Source organism: Hemicordylus capensis, chromosome 1, assembly GCF_027244095.1.
Source record: "Hemicordylus capensis ecotype Gifberg chromosome 1, rHemCap1.1.pri, whole genome shotgun sequence".
Lineage (NCBI taxonomy): Eukaryota > Metazoa > Chordata > Lepidosauria > Squamata > Cordylidae > Hemicordylus > Hemicordylus capensis.
The window spans coordinates 125,241,202-125,262,138 of NC_069657.1; the positions used below are offsets into that span (position 1 = coordinate 125,241,202).

The window sequence follows — 20,937 nt, forward strand, 5'->3', positions numbered from 1 at the left end:
GCTTCAGGGTTTGGGTGGTTGTTGGCAACCATGGGTGCTCCACAATAAGGTATAATGAGTCCCATTAAATCCTATGAGAAAAAAATAGAAATAATTTACAAAAATTCATTAAAAAATCGTACGTGTGTCCGATTGCTTTGGGGTTTGGGTGGCAGGTACCCCTGGGTGCCAGCTACCATCCTACCAATTTTTGGATGTCCGAACCAGTTCTAACTGGTTCGAATCGAACCACCCCCTGGTTCGGTTCAAATTCGAACCTGCAGCTCGAACCTGATGGCTGGTTTGGTTCGAATTCGAACCTTCAAACCACCCTGGTTCAAATTTGAACCGGTTCAAATTCGAATCGGTTCGCACATCCCTACAGGTAGCTTGTATTTTTTGCAGATGTTCCAGTGTATCATCCCTGCTACCTTGTCATGCATTTTGTTTGTAGTCAGTCTGTGTGATCTTTTTACAACAGCTGATTAGGTGGTCCACTGTTTCATCTGCTTCTTTACAAAGGCGGCACTTGCTGTTTGTTGTTGATTTTTCTACATTTGCTCTTATTGCATTTGTTCTTAGTGCCTGTTCTTGTGCAGCCAGTATTAAACCCTCTGTTTCTTTCTTCAAGTTGTCATTCTTAAGCCACTGCCAGGTCTTGGTGATGTTTGATTTTCTAGTTATATTGTGCAAATATTGACCATGCAGTGGTTTATTTTTCCATTTTTCTGCTCGTTTCTTGGCTTGTTCTTTCTTGTAGGCCTGCTTTGTTTGATTGGTGTTGAATAGTTTCGTATTACTGACCATTTTAAGTGCATCTTCTTCACTGTCCTTGATATATTCTTCAAGGTCTCTTTTCTCCTCCTCTGCTGTTTGATGGACTTGCAGCATTCCTCTTCCACCTGAGCTGCAAGGGATGTATAGCCTATCTACATCACTGTGGGGGTGCAGAGCATGATTGATGGTCATGATTTTCCTGGTCTTACGATCTAGCGTCTCTAGCTCTGCCTGGGTCCAGTCTATTATTCCTGCAGTGTATCTGATAACAGGTATAGCCCAGGTGTTTGTGGCTTGTATTGTGTTCCCGCCATTGAGTTTGGGCTTTAGGATTTTTCTAACTCTCTTGATGTATTCACTTCCCATTTTTCTTTTAACTTCAGTGTGTGCAATGTTATCAGCCTGGAGAATGCCCAAGTATTTGTAATGTTCTTTCTCTTCCAGGTTCTTGATCTTGCTTCCATTGGGCAGTTCTATTCCTCCTGTTTTTCTTATTTTTCCTCTGTTCATTATTAATGCAGCACACTTGTCTAGTCCAAACTCCATTGCTATATCGCTACTGAATATACGGACAGTGTTTAGTGATGATGATGATTTACATTTTATATCCTGCTCTTCCTCCATGGAGCCCAGAGCGCTGTACTATATATTTAAATTTATCCTCACAACAACCCTCTGAAGTAGGTTAGGCTGAGAGAGAACTGACTGGCCCAGAGTCACCCAGCAAGTATCATGGCTGAATGGGGATTTGAACTCTGGTCTCCGCAGTCCTAGTCCAGCACTCCAACCACTACACTATGCTGGCTTAAAAGTGCCAAAAACTGCTAACTTTTTTTAGCACTTTGCTTCTACCAAGAGAGAGAGAGCATTTTCAGTTTGCAAAGCATCTTTTTGAAGGTTACAGCTGCAATCAATATTCTTGTGTGGGGTCAATTGGCAGCAGAAGACTCTGCAGCCTCTTCTTAGAGAAGTCCTTGATTGCTAGTCAATGGCACCTTTGCCCCTAATTTCATCAGAGTCAGCATTTCATCGGCAATTTCCATTTTCACATTTCAAATTTTATACATGATGTAGAGCATTCATTTCCTCTGCCACAGCTGGCAATTCTGTGCAATCTAAATTGTAAGCTTTGCATACATCCTCTTTTCTTCTCTAAGTGGAAAAAGGAAGCGTTCAAAGCATTTGATAAAATAAAGCTACTTACCAAATATTGCTAGATTGTGCTCTGAGCCACATGCAATCTGTAAAAGAAATATGAATATAATGTAAACAAAGCAAATGAACAAGGTAACCAAGGTTCTTACTGCCGTGATTTTTAATATTCAGCTAACTATAGTGGTGAATGTACACCTAAATGTACACTTCAGAGTCCAAATGCCACACACTTCCTGTGTGATGAAAGAAACTCTGTCATATTTCAATGATATTAAACTGAACTAATGCTATCATTAATATACACTATTTATTTTGTTCAGGAGGTGCTTATTCTAACAAATGGCTGCAGTTCACCTCTTTGAATAAAGGGTAGCCATTTTGGCTGGGAGCAAAAAGATCAAAGAGATACAAGTTCAGCAAAATCCCAAATCTCATTCTTTGTATACACTGAACATTAAAATGGAAAAAGACATTTTAAGAGCACTACTTGTGGTTAAATGTCATTGTCACACCTCATAAAAACTACAGAAATCTTATCAATCCAAACATTTTTTTTAAAAGGAAGGTTTTCTTTCAGAAAAGGGATTTGTGCCTCTGGCATGTACATGTAGTACATTGAGCCATTCAGTTCTTAAGACCAATAGCCAGTCAGGGTGTAGAGCCAGTGAACTGATGAGATATATAGGTGCTCCTGAGGAATAACCAGTTGTGTCTTGAAATACACAGCAGTAGAGAAGACAACCATCTCCTTCCTGCCTTCTATAAATGGCACTTTTAATTATATGTCTCATTTTCTGGAACCAATATGGTGCCACTTTTCTCTCAAGAGACCATTAGAGTTGCCATTAACAACTGCTTGGCAGATAATAAGTAAACAACTAGAAGGCTCAACCAGGGAAAAACAGAAAACACAATCCACATTAGAGGTACAAATTTGACTTGCATTACATTGAGCTTTTTCAGACAGCAGGCTTTACTGCAGGTTTATGCAAGGCTTTACTGCGAGTTCAGGGCATATCGGATACTCTGAAGCAAAAAGAGGATTTTTTTACCCTGTACATAAATCATGCTAGGGTTCCAATATGGAGGGGTAAATCTGAATCATATATGAACTGCTCTCTGAAATATTGCACGGACTTTGGGCTAAATCTGGCCGATATGTGAATGCACACCCACCCTCTCAAAGTAAAGTTGTGGTAAAGTCACCATCTGAAAAAACTTATGGAGAGAGCTGAGAGCAGGAAGTGATAAAACAATACATATAATCCCAAACCCAAGAACAAGAAGTGTGTTTCAGTTCAGCATATGCCCTGCATGCAGAAGGTCCCAAGGTTCAATTCCTGATATCTCCAGTAAGGAATGGGAAAGATTCCTTTCTGCAACTCTGGAAAGCTGATTCCAGTCAGTGTACTGTGCTAGATAGACAAAAGGGCTAGCAGTACAAGGCAGCTTTGTATGCAGGGGTATAACTATAATTGAGCGTAAGGGTTCAAAGAACCTGGGCCCTCCAGCCCCTGAGGGCCCCCCCAGCTCCATCCCTATTTTCTGCATTATCTCCCTCACTCCAAGGGGCTGCTGGGGAGAGGGGAGAACATGGGCCCCTTCTCCCCTAGCTACACCCCTGTATGCATGTTCATATTTTAATGACTAGTCTATAAACCTGAATTCACTAGAGGAGACAGCTTCTCACCCATGCTTTCACAGGTAGATTGCTAACTGAATAGCTTAGTTCAAGGCTCTACAGAAATCCAAACTGCAAACGAATTTGATCTCTTCTCCTAAGGGAATTGTTGTTTTAGCTCTTGAACAAACTCACTGAGCATCTTTATTATAAAGGCCTCTCAATTAATTTGTGGCTGGGAGAGAAGGGTGGTGGGATGCAACACCACAGAGTCTAAGTAGAGTGGACTCCCTTTGTTAAGAACTTGAGGATTGCTTCTATTCATAGAATTCACATCCATTAAAATTCTGAATATTTCCATTTTCATTACTTTGTTATGTTATCATTAATACATAATACTTGGTTGTGGTGGTAGGGGAGTCCTCTCAAACACAGACTCCAAGAAGTACTGAAACTAGCTAGCTAATGCCAAGAAGCTAGTTTCCTCTTTTGCATATGTAAACTCTTTCTGTACGAGCTGTTTTCTACTTTCAGAGGAAAAAATGGGAAACTGTTGTATAAATGATGGTGATTTATACAACAGTTAAATGGTGATTTTCTTTATTTTGCAGGGGGAGAGTAACTGGCCCTATCCATCCCCAGCACAGTACCTCCAGTGACTGTTGCTGGTGTCTATCTTGTTTTTAGTTTTTAGAATGTGAGCCCTTTGGGGACAGGGAGTCATCTTATTTATTTATAATAAAGCCATTTATAATAAAGCCTGAGCCATTTTTGGAAGGGCGGTATAGAAATCAAAATATTATTATTATTATTATTATTATTATTACTACTACTACTACTATTATTATTATTACTACTATTATTATTATTATAAAAAATGACTCTCACTTCCTAGTAAAATGCATAGGGGGGACTTAAGGACATTAAAAAGCCCTTCTGGATCAGGCCAAAGGTCCATCCAGTCCAGCATCCTGCCTCACACAATGGCCAACCAAGTGCATCTGGGAAAGGCTCTAGCTTCGGCAACTCTTCCATGATAAGGTGTGAGTTTCAAATGTATGTGAAACACCTACATCCTACCATGAGACAGATCATGTGCAGCTTTGTATTTGCATGTTACACACACATATGAAAAGCATTCACATATAAATAACTTGTGCATCAATTTTGCAAGGCCAGAGAAGTTTCAAAAAGTCAACATTAGGAAATGATGCTCATAAGGCTGTCCATCTCAGAAGAATGCCAGCAACCTACTGCTAGTTACTGAGATGGAAAACCTGAGCTAATCAAAAATAAGTGCAATCAAATTGTAATCTATGATTTGAAAAAGTGGTCCTGTAACTAGCTGGAGTGCCACAATCAAGGGTATTGATAAGCAATAATTGCCCCAAGCAATCAAGCAATAAGTGCTGCAATCAAGACTATTGACGACATAAATACCAAAACTAGGAGATGAAATCTCTTTTTATACAGTCCAATGCTGATATTTCTAATGGATAAGAAACACCTCTGGTTCAACTACATGGAAACAAAAAATGGAAGCATCTGGAGCAAGCTGTCAACATCGTAAAAGGGAAACAATTAAAAGATGCAATTATTTTTACCTGTGGATTAAACTATAATGTTCATAATTTAACCATCTACCCAATTTTCAAAAATCTGGATTTTTAAAACTTGTAGACCATGTCAAAGCAGAACTATACAATACTCATCATATGACAGCATCCTACATGATCGAACCTGAGATTTTTCAGATGGATTTCCAAGGATAAAGACTTACAATAACAGAATCGGGGATTAAGATTTGAAGCAACAGCAGCAAACTTTTCATGTGGAAAGACATCAGAGTGTGGGTTTTAAAAATTCCTTCTGACTTTACCATGTGCAGGAAACAACAGAATTATAAACTTTCCTTCAGTATAAGCTGAAGGAAGGGCAGCATACAATTAAAAGAATTAAACAGATAATTAAAACCACAGTATGGAGAGACAGTAACACCAATCAATAAAAACCAGAGCTGTCCCTAAAATGACCACTCCTTCCCCTCACTTTTGGAGAAAACAAAATGGCAGTTACTCGCTGGAAGGTGCTGGGAGGAATGCAAGATGGCTGAGAAGAGGACTGCTGTCACCACCAACTATGAAGCAGATGAGATGGCATTCAGGGAAAGGATTGCATGAAGTTCACAATTTCAAACTTTTTACCCAGCACTAATTTTTTTAAAAAAACACCAGATATACTATAACAACCATTACAAGCAGCTACACAAGATGACAGGATGCCTGGGCAATTTTTTTAAAAAAATATCTTGACTTGGTGCCAGAAAAATATCAAATTTGATACCACATTAGCTGCTCTAAGATTAGCATTCAAAATATGAGGTATCTGCATTATTTAAAAAAAACCCTCTCCTGTCACCACCTGTCTAACCTCTGATGTTAACAATGAGGTGCTTTATTTTCTTGTTTGTTTTTTAATGTGGTTGTATTTTGTTTGTAAAAAAAAACCTCTTCAATACACTTATTTATATTTATTTATTCTGGTGTTTGTGCTGGCCACTTGCACTGCTCTATTCACAATGAGTGCTTTATATCAGGGATCTACAACTTCAGCCATAGAGTAACTGCAGAGTAGCACTGGGGATGCTGAAGATCTCAGGTTTGGTTTTTTTAAAGTCCTCATGGTTGTACAACCACGGCAAACTCCATTTTGCAATGTACATACTAAAGTATACCACAGAGGCATAACTTCTGGTCACAGGGTGCCTTTTCTTTTCTCTTTTCATTCTCTCTTCTCCCCCTCCTCCCTTCCTTGGCCTTATACACTGCTTGCAATTTGAGAGACAGAAAGACTCTCTATAAGGCAGCCCATTCATACAGCAGACAGAAAGCTGAGAGCAAAGGTTTGGCCGAGGCGATGAGGGAGAACACTGGAAAAGGAAAGGATTTCCAACAGGGGAAATGTCTGCTTCCTCCTCCCTGCCTCGGGTCCACCCTATTTGTCACTCACACCTACAGAGCTTCCTCTGCAACTATAATGCTCCCAGCTGATCCCAGGAAGGAGGAAGGAATTTCCTCACTGGTCATTTCCATTGCCATTCTAGCATTTTTCCTCCATCTCCATCCACATCTTTAGTCCTGGTTTTCTATCCTCTATACCTCCTTCCTATCTAGCAGAAGGAGTTGGGGGTGGGGGGGTGGAATCCAGATGATAACCCATTGGGTTTTTTAAGGTTGATCACTTCAATCCAGTTCTAGTTGTTCTTTGAAAAGGAATACCACAGCTAACACCCAGAGCAACTTAGGAAGGACACAATGGGTGCTGCAACCTCACAGCTAGAGGCTGCTATAATGCAGCCGGAGAGGTTCTCTGATACCACTGCACCAACAGGCACACAGGGGGGAGTTATTTTGAGCAGTCTTCACTTCCTCGGGAAGTGCTCTGTGCCTTCCAAAAATATGTCCCTGGGGGCAACCCCTAGGGACATATTTTCAGAAAGCACAGGACACTTCCAGAAACAGTGAAGGTCACCAAAATTATCCCCGCCCTACAGTGCAGCAGTAGTGAGGAAGCTTTTCACAGAGTGGACACATTTTCCTGGAGCATCCAGGCTGCATTGCTCTGAATGTCAGTCACCCTCTATTATGCAGGCCTGTCCAGACACTGCACTCATAATTTGAGTGTCTCCTCTGGGTTCCCCCACCATCTGAAGTAAAATGAGTGAATGACCAGGGATAGGGTGTTTTAAGTTGTAACACCTTGAAAAGACACTGGGGGCAAGGAGAGACTGGCAGGGGGAATCCTCATATGCTTGGGGTGGGGGGGATCTTCACCCCTGATGACAACTCTGCTTCAAATGCATGGTTACTGGAAGTCAGACCCAAGGAATAATCAGTGCTTGCTCCTCAAGTATGTTGCACATGATTGTAGCCTTAGCGCATGGGTTCTCAACCTTGGGTCCCCAGATGTTGTTGGACTTCAACTCCCATAATCCCCACCCAAAGGCCATTGGGGTTGGGGATTATGGGAATTGAAGTCCAGTAACATCTGGGGACCCAAGGTTGAGAATCCCTGCCTTAGCATGCAAATTATGTTATATAAATGACCAATTTCATTTCCATTTCATTTTAACAGTAGTTCACATAGCATCCACAATTTATACATTCTCTGGAATATTTAGTGATGCAAATTTCCTTCTTTAAAGTTATTTTTAAAATTACAGGGGTGGGTGGGTTATTTTGAGCAGTCTTCACTTCCTTGGGAAGTGCTCTGTGCCTTCCAAAAATATGTCGCTGGGGGCAACCCTCAGGGACATATTTTCAGAAAGCACAGGACACTTCCAGAAACAGTGAAGGCAACAGTGAAGAAACAGTATTTAAGGCATCGTAGTAATTGATGATCATATACTCAACATAAATTGATATTTTAGAATTACAATTTCCATTTTTGTGCACTCTCCCAACAAAGACTCAAAGTAATTCACAAACACCAGCTAATGAAGCTTCCTGTCCTAGTACCATAATCAGACAGGGCAAGAGGAATCTGGAATTCATCTTGTTCCCTATTTTAGGGGGGGGAACCACAGACAGTTCTGGAAAGGAAATTCACAGTTCAGAACTAACAATGCTTCAGGAACAAAAGAAATAGAGAATATCACTATTCCAGTCTCAAGAGAACACAGATCCAATTTGTGAGTTACTAGAATGGTGTGGTTACTACTATTTTCTTGCAGCTGGATGAATTCCAGGCTGTTCCATTATCCTTTGGGTAGTATTACTAAAATTACATGGAACACATAGGTAATTCCATGCCTGGTTCCTCATTAAGTCAGCTGCTGGTGCTAGCATGGGTAAAACCCACATGATTCTAGTTACCTCCATCATTTACATGTTATCGGAGAGTGTGAAATTCAGCCACAGGGCAATGGCAGCCATGCCATTCAGGTAACATATGGATTGGACCATAATGTTTCAACTTCTTGTATTATTAATACAATGGTGAAAAGAAATTGATGTTTAATGGGGTGTGTTATCAACCAGCCTAGATAAGTATCTTTCAACATTTTATTAAACAGGCCCCACTTTAGATGGGCAAAGCCCCAAGAACCAGAGATAAGGCAATTGTTGGGAAGCACAATGGGAATAAAAATGGCAGGCATGATTATATATTGTTAGGACAAACTGAGGGCACAGTTTATGTCTGTTCACTCTGTGTATGGAGACATACCCAAGGAAAGGTCAAGTGAAAAATCAAGTCAACTTTTATCCCTGTAGCTTTGGTACTGTTTCTTGGTCATTCTAAGAGTATAATGGGAATTGAGTTTTATACAGAGATATAAACCAAGTTACATAAAATGAATAATTTTGCCTGAAGGTATATATGCACCAAAAGCATCCCTAAACACTTTCATAAACCAAATCACAGCTCTTCAGCTGGAAAGGAAAGCAGTCTTACCCACTCCACTCTCCTCTGGAGCAGGGGCATAACGAGGCTGGAATGGGCCCAGAGACAAAATTTTAAAATGGGCCCCTCGCTGATACACACACACTCACTTCACATGTGACTTGCCTCTGGGGGGGTCCTTGGGGCGTGGGGGCCCCCAGGCAGCCGCCTCTCCTTGCCTAATGGTAGTTACGCCCCTGCTCTGGAGCATATGCTTAAAAAACACCCAAAAAACCCCACTGTTTGATGAGTAGATATGACACCATCAAGCTCCTGGTGTCAAAGACCTGAAGATGAGCAACCACTCTTTTTTTAATGCATGGCTATAGCAAAGAGAGTACCTGTAACAGGGGAGATAAAAGATTGTCCAAAAACTACTTAGACTGAACTCTTTTATCAACATTTGAGATTTACATTTAATCACACGATTCTTAACAATCCCACTGGCAATTATTTTCTTGTCAACATAACCAGACAAGCCAGGGAACAAATATAATTTTATTCTCTCAAGGATTAGAAGTCAAACAGGAATGGTAAGTAGTAGTAGCAAAGGCTCTAAATCAGTCAAGATCAACGCTTATGTAACACCGCATAATCATTCTTTTCTCTGGCTGCTCCTACATGCACTTGATTAATCTATTGTGCCACTGATTTGTACTGTGTGACATATCCAAGCTACATTTGGTGTGCATAATTCCACAGATATAGAAAAAGAAGCACAAGTTTAATTAGAAAAACTGTCAGCGTCAAAAAATATAAGGTTTGAAACCTTTTGGATTAGTCTTGATTGACAAGTAGAAGGCACTCATAAATACCTAATCCTCTATTGTTAGTATCAAGCCAAATTCACTTTATCATATGCATGCTTTTAATTATGTACGCAAATACTTTACTCAGTCAAGATGTATCAACCAATAAGCTGGCATAAGATATTTCAAGGCAATAGGATATTTAAAAGGTATGCATGTGGTCACACAAAGGCTAATATTTATTTAATGTGCTCAAAAATAAATCAATGGGATTTTTTTTTCTGTTGTAAGATTTGAGAGGCGTGAAGAATGAGATTTTTTTAACACCCACAGAAGGTCTGATAAGAAAATTAATGTGGCCTCGTGGTTAGAGTGTTGGACTTGGACTAGAGAGACCTGGGTTTGAATCCTAATTAGGCCATAAAGCTCACTGGGTGAGCTTGGGCCAGTTACTAGCTCAGAAGACTGTTGTTTATAGGACAGTGTATAGTATCACCTTGAGGCCAATATATATTGTCTGTGAGGAATTAATGAATATGATTATAAATATACTTATTCCAATACTAAAAAATAAGAAGGATTCAATTGTGATTTGTGGATGCTGCACAAACAGAAGAGCTCTGGAGGATCAGACCAAAGGTTCATGTAGTCCAGCAACCTGCTTCCCACAATGGTCAACCAGGTGCCTCTTTGCAGGAAGTCCACAAGCTAGCCTGAAAAGCAATTCAGTGCTATTTAGTGACGTACTGCTTCTGAACATGGAGGCTCCATAAGGTTAACTGGTAGATCTATCTTCCATGGATTTGTCTAATCCCCTAGATAGCCATCCAGGCTACCTGCCATCACTGCACCTTGTGGCATTAATTTCTTCTAGAGTTAAGCCCTACAATCTGCACCCTTCACTCTGTTCCAAAAAAAGGTCCACCGGTAACGTGTACAGAATCAGCAAAACCAACTTGACATTTGTAAGGCATACCAAACATATTCGATGCATATAAAAATAGTTACATGTTACCAGATAATCAACACCACCAATAATCCAAAATCCTTATGTTTGGTTATTAAAGAGCCTGAATGATAGCTGCTTGTGGATATGTTGCACTCCTTCTCTTCACATGCCATAGTTCCTCTAGTCTATAGCAGGCCACTCCATTCAGCCATTTCAGAATTGCAACTTAATCATGAGTCACATATGTGACTCTGCTGGAGATAATTAATGGACTAATATGCTGCAGAAACTGTACAAAAATGCTTTTCTAGTTCAAGGCCAAGGTTTAGCAGCTGTACTTTTGTATATATCAAAGCATCAGTAATGACTAGCAATCTTAGGAAAGTTCTTGCACTTCTCCAGGAAAAGTGAAGATGTGGAGAAATGTATAGAGTAGTCTGTGCTTGTCATCTATAAAAAAGGTGGCTACTGTTCTCTCATCTGATCTTTTAGTGGGTACCTATAGAAATGTTTAAAAGAGAGTTAAAAAGTACTAATAGAACTAACAGAGAATTAAGGAACTTCAGGGAGTGGGTTCCCCCCTTTACTTCTTGCTCTAGAAAAGCAGCCATCAAGAACCACCCATGTCAATATATTTTATTACTGTTGTTGTCAGTATAGTATAGTATAGTATAGTATAGTATAGTATAGTATAGTATAGTATAGTATAGTATAGTATACCACCTTTATATATACTTTTATTTATTTATTTATTCATTCATTTCATTTCGTTACTGCCTGATATAGAAATCTCCAAGTGGTGTATAAATTAAAACATAAAACAATATAAAACAGTTAAAAGGAGAGGAGAGCTGGTCTTGTGGTAGCAAGCATGACTTGTCCCCTTAGCTAAGCAGGGTCTGCCCTGGTTGCATATGAATGGGAGACTTCATGTGTGAGCACTGCAAGATATTCCCCTCAGGGGATGAAGACGCTGTGGGAAGAGCAGAAGGTTTCAAGTTCCCTCCCTGGCTTCTCCAAGATAGGGCTGAGAGAGATTCCTGCCTGCAACCTTGGAGAAGCCGCTGCCAGTCTGTGAAGACAATACTGAGCTAGATAGACCAGTGGTCTGATCCAGTATATGGCAGTTTCCCATGTTCCTAAGATTCATAAAACAGATAAAATCTCAATAAATAAAAACATTAAAATTTAGATTTCAAGTAAAAGCCTCAGAAAACAGGTAGATCTTCAGGGTCCTCCTAAAAGCAAACAAAGAAGGAGATGCTCTTATTTCAGCAGGGAGCTCGAAGCCCCAGGGCAGCCACGAAGAAGGCCAAGTCCTGAATCTCCACCAAACAAGTCAGTGACAGCCATAACCAGACCTCTCCAGGTGATCTAAATAGCAAAAGAGAAGGCACTCTCTTAAGTACCCTGGACCCAAGCTATTAAGGGCTTTATAGGCAATCATCAGCCCTTTGTATTTCTTTCAGAAATATATTGGCAGCCAGTGCAGTTCTTTCAAAATTGGTGCTATATGGTTCCTTTGGGTAAACCCAGAGACCAATCTGGCTGCCGCATTCTATACCACTTGTAGTTTCCAAACTATGTACAAAACTATGTGGAGTGCATTACAGTAGTCAAGCCTAGAGGTTACCAGCATATGTACCACTGTTTTAAGGTAGGGGTGTGCACGGAAATGGCTGGTCTGGTTTGGTACGAGTCCGGACCGGACCCGAACTAGACCAGTTCATTCCGGCACCCCCTCGAACCCCCTAGTTTGGTTCGTTCTGGGGGCATTTGCGAACGTTTTTTTAATTTACCCCCTTTGGGGGAGTTGTTGGAGGCAGAGGGGGGTCCACGGAGATTCTCCCTCCCCCCGCTGGGCTCCCTTTATGCCGCCACTGGCCGTTTGGCTGGTTCTTTGGCCCATTCAGGCCTTCCCCCTCCAGCATGGTGGCCATTTTGGAGACTGTCACGCTTGCACAATTGGCCTCTGTGTGACACTGCACGACACTCTGCGGCAGCATAAAGGGAGGCTGGTGGGGGGAGGAGAAAACTCCACATACACCCACCCCCACTCCGGCTCGAACAACTCCCCCAAAGAGGGTAAGTTAAATATTTTTTTTTAAAAAAAATCCACGAACCCTCTGAACAGTCGGGGGGGTGTTCAGTCTGGGGCCAGACCAAACAGGGGATGGTTCAGTTCGACCCCAAACAGTTGAACCGAACAGGTTCAACGTCGAACCTGTTTGCGCATCCCTATTTCAAGGTCATTTGTCTCCAGAAATAGACATATCTGGCTTATCACTCCTGGCCACTGCCTCAACCTGAGAAACCAGAGAGGTTTTCGTATCCAGCGGCACTCCCAGACTACAGACCTGATATTTTAGGGGGAGTGTAATCCCATCCAGAACAGGCAGATATAAACCATCTCTTGGGTCCCAACCCCCTACAGACAGTACCTCTGTCTTATTTGGATTAAACTTCAGCTTGTTATCCCTCATTGAGCCCATTATCACCTCCAGGGAGGCATTTAGTGGGGTCATGCTATTTCCTGATGAAGTTGGTATGGAGAAGTAGATCTCGGTGTCATCAGCATATTGATAACATCCCAGACCAAACCTCCTGATGATCTCTCCCAGTGGTTTCATGTAGATGTTAAAAAGCACTGGAGATAGTATGGAGCCTTGTGGAACTCCACACATTAGCTCTCGCTTTGCAGAATAACAGTCTCCAAGCAACACCATCTGGAATCTGTCAGAGAGGTAGGAACGGAACCAATGTAGAACAGTGCCACCCAAACCCACCTCCTTCAAGCAACCCAGCAGGATACCATGGTCGATGGTATAGAAAGCCACCGAGAGATCCAAAAGGATCAGCAGAATCACACTCCCTCTGTCAATAGCCAATTGGAGATCATCTATCAAGCTGACAAGGCAGTCTCAACCCCACAGCCGACCCGAAAGCCAGTTTGGAATGGGTCTAGATAGTCCACCTTTATATATTATGTTTATATAACTTTTCAACAAAAAAGATTTTCAAAGTGGCTTACGTATTGGACAGTGTTCACTGATTACTCGAATGTCATAAAATATACGGTGTAGGAGATGATATAAGTACACAGGAAGTGCCTTATATTCAGTCGGACCATTGGTTTATCTAGCTCTGTATTGTCTACTCTGACTGGTAGCAGTTCTCCAGGTTTTGGACTGAAGTCCTTCCCAGCCTCACCAGAGGATGGGATTGAACCTGGGACCTTCTGAATGCAAAGAAGATGTTCCACCACCAAGTTATGGCTCCATCAACATATATTGAACCAGAATGAAAATACTGTCAATGTTCAAGGAACCCATCAATAAGCTGTATATGCCGGGGCCTGACAAATCCCAGATGCCAGGGAGCCATGGCAGATAGAAATTTAACCATGGCATCTAGACGAGGATATTGAGAGACAGAGTTATTAAATAAAATATGTATTTATCCCAGGCAGCCCTGTTTCTGTTCTAAGTATGTTTCTTGTAAAGGGGATAAAGAGAAGCCCATTTACATTCTTCTCCCACAATGTCCATCACAAAGTCCTGTAATTTTGTCAAGTGTTCATTGTCTGGCTCCTAGATTCAAAGAAAAATTGTCAAGGCCTGGTATGTGCTATTTCCATATTTTATTTAATTATTATTTATTTATTATTAAAACTTTTATACTGCCCTTCCAAAAGGCTCAGGGCGGTTTACATTAAAACACCATTAAAATCAATTAATCATTAAAACAAAAATTATAAAGCATAAAAAAACAACAATTAAAAACATCGTAAAACAACAATTAAATAATCAGAAGAATTTAAAAACAAGTTTTAAAAAGCTGAGAAAGCCTGGTTGAAGAGATGTGTTTTCAGGTGTTTTTTGAAAAACGCCAGAGATGGAGAGGATCGTATCTCATCAGAGAGCGCATTCCACAATCTTGGGGCAGCAGCCGAGAAGGCCCGTCTCTGTGTAGCCACCAAATGAGTTGGCAACAACTGGAGACGGACCTCCTCAAGTGACCTCAATGGGCGGTGAGGCTCAAAGTGGAGAAGACGCTCTCTTAAATACCCAGGGCCTAAGCCGTTTAGGGCTTTAACTAGCACTTTGTATTTTGCCCGGAAAACTATTGGCAGCCAGTGTAATTCCATCAACCAAGGAGTAATGTGGTCTCTCCGAGATGACCCAGATGACCCAGAGACCAACCTGGCTGCCGCATTCTGAACCAACTGAAGTTTCCGGACTATGTACAAAGGCAGCCCCACGTAGAGCGCATTACAGAAGTCAAGTCTGGAGGTTACCAACAAATGTACCACTGTTTTGAGGTCATTGATCTTGAGAAACGGGCGCAGCTGGCGTATCAGCCGGAACTGATAAAAAGCACCCCTGGCCACCGCCTCAACCTGAGAAACCAAGGAGAGACATTGATCCAGAAGTACTTTCAGACTAAGAACCTGTTCCTTTTGGGGAAGTGTGACCCCATCTAGAACAGGCAGATCAAAATCGTCTCTAGAGTTCCGACCCTGCACAATAAGTACCTCCGTCTTATCTGGATTCAGCTTCAGTTTATTCTCCCTCATCCAGCCCATTACTGCTTCCAGGCAGGCATTTAGGGAGGATATGCCAACTCCTGAAGAAGTTGACATAGAGAAATAGATCTGGGTGTCATCAGCATACTGGTAACACCCAGCTCCAAATCCCCTGATGATCTCTCCCAGTGGTTTCATGTAGATGTTAAAAAGCATTGGAGAAAGTATGGAGCCTTGAGCGACACCATACTTAAGCTCAGATTTTGAAAAGCAACAATCTCCAATCGACACCATCTGGAATCTGTCCGAGAGGTAGGAGCGGAACCACTGTAAAACAGTGCCTCCCACCCCCCAACTCCCTCAGATGTTCCAGAAGGATACTATGGTCGATAGTATCGAAAGCCGCTGTGAGATCCAAGAGGACCAATAGAGTCACACTTCCTCTGTCCACTGCCAACTGGAGATCATTCATCAGGCCGACCAAGGCAGTCTCCACCCCATAGCCCGCTCGAAAGCCAGTTTGAAATGGGTCCAGATAATCAGTTTCCTCCAAGACCGCCTGGAGCCAAGAGGCCACCACCCTCTCAATTACCTTGCCCAGCCATGGGAGATTGGAAACAGGCCTATAATTGCTCAGCTCTAAGGGATCTAACGCAGGCTTCTTTAGAAGAGGTCTAATAATTGCCTCTAATAATAATTAGGTCTAATAATTGAGGTCTAATAATTGCCTCTAATCATAATAATTTTAATTGTTATTTAAACATTTAAATCATTTTTAGAAGTTAAATGTTCAACTTGCTTCTTCATTATGGAGAACTTATAGCTGCAACCAACTGTGATGAAATTACATCATGCAAGGGTGCTTCATTAAACCTCCAGAAATGCAAGAGTAATGACAATCTACTTGCTACAGATTGCACTACAGCATATTTTTCAGGGATCCCAGGGTTAATTCATTTACTGGGCTTACTTTGCTGCATCCCAGCTGATTAATAAAAATAACCTTGAAATATCACCTGAGGCTTTCAAGTTCCACACTGTGCAGAATGGATTTTTCTCAGAAGCATGTGGAATTCATGAAGGGAAAGTTTCTCTAAAAGAATCAGTTAAAAAAGGTTGCTGTTGTGCTTGACACTGGGTGAAGAACAAATTCAGCTTCTCTGTGATTGAAACTCTGCTGGAGAAATTCTCACGAGTCATTCCACAGAGAGAGCAGAACAGATGGTGACCACACTGTGCACAGAGTTCCTGCAATATGAAGGTCTACTGGTATATTCTCCCCTCCTTTTCTCCTTTCAGAGAGCAGTTTTGGCACTATTTATCACAGTCGAGAGAACCAGACAGTGGGCAACAACAGTCTAGGTTACTTTCACAGTTGGCTAAATATGTGTTGTTCATCCCACACAGCAATGCTTCTGTGAAAGCTTTTTCAGCATGGCCAATTAAAACACATCTGAAGTCCAAAGCTGATTGGGGAAAATCAGCAGGAGGGCATGCTGCAATTTGGGCTAAACACACAGGAATTAGAAGCATCCTCTGATACAATATACAGAGATGAATTAGCAATAAGATGCCTCTTATTATTACCAGATGGCTGGTAAGCGGCACAGACATGGCACACTTAGCCAGGACCATGAATCCAGGTAGAATGATTGCTTGAAAATTTATATAGCAAATTTATGTGAATAAAGTACTTTACAATAACTACCTAATTTACCAGTTGAAATAAGAGCCTCCCCATCTCTGGCAACTTTTAAAAAGGCACTGAAGATGCATTTATTCACCCAGGCTTTTAATTAGATTTATGGTTTAAATTTTTAATGCTGGTTTAAAATGATTTTAATGTTAATGCTTTTAATGTTTAAATGATTTTAATTGTTTAATTGATTTAGTTTTGATTCCAACTGTTAATTGATTTTAATTGTTTTTATTTGTTGTAAACCGCCCTGAGCCATTTTTGGAGGGGCAGTATATAAATCAAATAAATAAATTCCCCAGTCAGGGATGCAGCTACAATTGAACAAATGTCCCTGGGCCCCTGAAGGAGGAGGGCTCATTGGCTGGGTGGCAGCTTGCTCTTTGCTCTCTCCCTTTCACTCCTCTCTGAAGGCAGGGTAGGGGGCAAGGGCCATCTGCTCTTTTTGTCCTAGGCCTCACTCCAACCTTGTTACACTCCTGATCCCAATTAAATATATTTCTTAAGGAAACACAGTATTGTATAACTGCACTCTAGTCCTATATCCCTCACATTTGCAAAGACATGGAATGGGTTTCTGCCCTTGATTCTGCCATGGGAACCGTATCTGTCTACTTTGCTTTGCTCCATTTTACCTGTCAGCTATGCTTCAACCTCTGGATTTTATCTTTTCAGCTACACCTCAGTCTGCGGCCTGCTATGTTTCAGCCTTACAAATGATTTTCATCATTTAATTGGAAACCGTATTCCAGGCCCCCACCCTCTTACATGTGGACATTCAGTCCTGTGCCAGGTCTTCAGTCTTGCCTCTAGTCACTGCTTATCATTCTTTTTTCTTATTTTGCCCTTCAAATGCACTTGTGAGCACAGCTATATTTGTCTTTGTCCTGTCTGCCTAGCAGCTCTGATTCAATGGCAAGTCTTATCCTTCAGCATTAAAGATCCTGGTATTCTGAATAGGAGAGGAGAAAAGTGCCTCTGAACTTCTATGGTTAACCCACTTAAAATGCACCAAATGCACAGTTGTTACTCCCATTGGGGGTATCTCAAATTTTCCCAATATTCTAATGATAATACAGAATATTGCTGGAAAATAGCAGTCGCAGTTTGCTATAAATCTGCACAATTGTTTCAAGCACCTATTAGAACAGCATTGTTAGCACCAGCCTAATGAGATCCACAGATGTGGTCAGGCAACCCAACGGAGTATGCACATACTCATTTCTGAGTTGGGGAGCACAAGAGCAAGGTGCGACTGGGCATCAGGGAAGTGGCCCTTCCCCAAAAAACAGCACACCACTCCTGCCACACATTTGAGTTTTACAATCCTTGGGGTGCCAAAACAAACAGCAAGTGAGATTAAAAGCAAGATTTCACAGGGAGAAGAGTCAAATCTTTGGAAGTAGTACAAAAAAAGAACGTGTTAGATAGCCCTTAGAATCAGTAGTCAGTAGAGCCAAGGAGGGAACTTGGAACCTTCTCTTCCCAGAGCAGCCACATCTCCTAAGTGGAATATCTTACAATGCTCACATGTAGCATCCCATTCAAATGCAAACCAGGGTGGACCCTGCTTAGTAAAGGGGACAACGCATGCTTGCTAACACAAGACCAGCAATCTTCTCCAAGTTTTTCCATACATGTTTTTCCAAATATATGCTAGTCTCATTCTCACATAAGATTCTTAAAGTAAACACTTAAAAATGTAAGGTGTACACTATTATGCAGGAAGCAATGCTAATTATATTAAGCATGAATGATTTTTTAAAAATCATAATCACTGAGAGTTTATGAAAAACTGATGATGAAAGAAAATAAATTCAAGTTCTATATGTGCAATTCACACACACACACTATCAATATTAAAAGTACTTTTGCATTCTCTATATAACATGATGGCCTATCCTAATAACATATGGTTTGTTTCTGTCAGATTACAGAGACATCATTAGAAGAAGAAAAAATCTAATATTTTCAAGCTTGTGATAGTGATATGACATCTTTTATACAGGGCATGTCCAAACACACTCATTTCACCTGGGAGTCAATGGCAGTTAATAATATCTATTGCCTTTGAATCAGGTATTTGTCTTTAAATATGAAATATGATATAAGCAGTAACTTTATTCATTGCTGCCTATGTATCTTTAACACTTTGCTTTTACTTTTGCGGAATTCTATTTACCATTTCCTGGCTATCTCTTTAAAGAAGTAAAGATGAAATAGCAGGTGGCTGTATTTACCTCGGTTGTTCCTATTCTGCTGGACCCACAAACACAACAATAACCAGGATTTTTCTCCCATTGTATAAACCAGCTGTCCAAACGAACCCTGTTCAGCCTGAAGAACACTGAACATACTGAACTGGCACCAGGTGGAGCAAAATACTAGAGGTTCTCCAGACAAGCGAGCAATCATATCTCCATTGCCATGCACAATATTCTTATTTCTTGGAAGGTCCTCAGTAACATAACATAAGGTGCAGTTTTTAATGCTCCTATTCATGCACAATCTTTATTATAATGGAAGGAGATTGAGGGTACAGAGAGGAGCAGAAGAGGGACAATACTGCCAAATCCTATGACTTTTTTTGTTTTTGTAAAAGACAGCACAAGGAAGGGAAGAGCTGGTCTTGTGGTAACAAGCATGACTTGTCCAAGGGTCTGCCCTGGTTGCATCTGAATGGGAGACTTGATGTGTGAGCACTGCAAGATATTCCCCTCAGGGGATGAAGCCGCTCTGGGAAGAGCAGAAGGTTTCAAGTTCCCTCCCTGGCTTCTCCAAGATAGGGCTGAGAGAGATTCCTGGCTGCAACCTTGGAGAAGCCGCTGCCAGTCTGTGAAGACAATACTGAGCTAGATAGACCAATGGTCTGACTCAGTATATGGCAGTTTTCTAAGGGGCTGGAGGAATGGTGGGTGAGTAGGATTTACAGTTGTAATAACTGCCTGCTTCTCCTTTGCAAGCACCTAGCACTCTTCTGCCAAAATGTGTCTCTCAAAGCTTTTCCGATCCCCAGTCCCTGTCTCCAAAAAACTATATAACTAGTCCTGTGCACTCAAGAAATTCTGAACTTGTGGCAACCGCCCCCCACAAATGAACAAATGCAATGTGGACTAAAATAGATAACAAAAAAGGCTCTTTCAGAGTGAAAAAAAAAAGAGTCTAATGCAATTCATTTAGATTAAAACTGATTGTTACACAAAGAATGTCCTCAAGTAACTCGAACCTTTCCAACATTCTTGAGCACTAGTGACTTTTGCACATAAAATATACAACACATAATTCTGACATTTAAAAAACCCCAGTAGAAATCAAAATTTAAGGTGCAATCCAATATCACTAAGTGTGTTCAACATGAAGTGCATAGCTCACTCACAGGGTTGAACACCATTCAAGGGATTATCCAAATGTTACTTTGGGCAATTTTGTATCAGTGGCCATGCACAATGTTCTGGTTTAGGTACACCGGAAGCTGCCTTAAACTGAGCCAGACCACTGGTCCATCTAGCTCAGTATTGTCTACATTAAGGGCAGTGGTTCTCCAACATTTTAGACAGGAGTATTTCTTAGCCCTACCTGGAGATGCCAGGGATTGAACCTGGGACCTTCTGCTTGCAAAGCATGCACTCTATCCCTAAGGTGTGGTCTCTCCCCATTTCTGTGAAACAAGAGAAGTTGGGAAAGTGTAATACATGGTTGCTATGCTGGGTTACAAAGATGTGCTTTTTAACAGGCTGTTTAGGTAGTTGGCATTCAACCAGTAATTTATAGTAGAGGCTGACAATCTTCTCAAATTTGTCTACAAAAAATGCAATCCTAGGCATACACTACTCACACATTAGAACATTTTGGAGAAAAAAGCCATTGCTAGGCTCTTAGTCAAGTCTACAGGCAGACAGATCATACTTTTGTTAGTAAAAACTAGTTAACCTTTTTCTCATGAAAATAGTTAAAAGCTAATCAGCCAATTCACTAGGCGAAATTTAAAATGAGTTTTGAAGCCCAGTTTGTCATTAATAATTATTTTGTAAGATAAAGCAACTT

At 41.0% G+C, this 20,937-nt stretch overlaps 1 protein-coding gene across 11 annotated transcripts in view; it reads right to left on the bottom strand.

Moving 5' to 3' along the window:
- SERGEF (secretion regulating guanine nucleotide exchange factor) overlaps nucleotides 1-20,937 on the bottom strand; it is a 188,092-nt gene that overhangs the window by 92,221 nt on the left and 74,934 nt on the right. For 9 of the 11 annotated variants that reach the window (XM_053291897.1, XM_053291835.1, XM_053292005.1 and 6 more), the window contains one exon: nucleotides 1,961-1,997. In XM_053291897.1, the coding sequence (XP_053147872.1) occupies nucleotides 1,961-1,997 (37 nt within the window). Of the gene's footprint in view, nucleotides 1-1,960; nucleotides 1,998-20,469; nucleotides 20,552-20,937 lie in introns of all 11 variants that reach the window. The other 2 variants (XM_053291968.1, XM_053291961.1) reach the window with 1 other exon arrangement.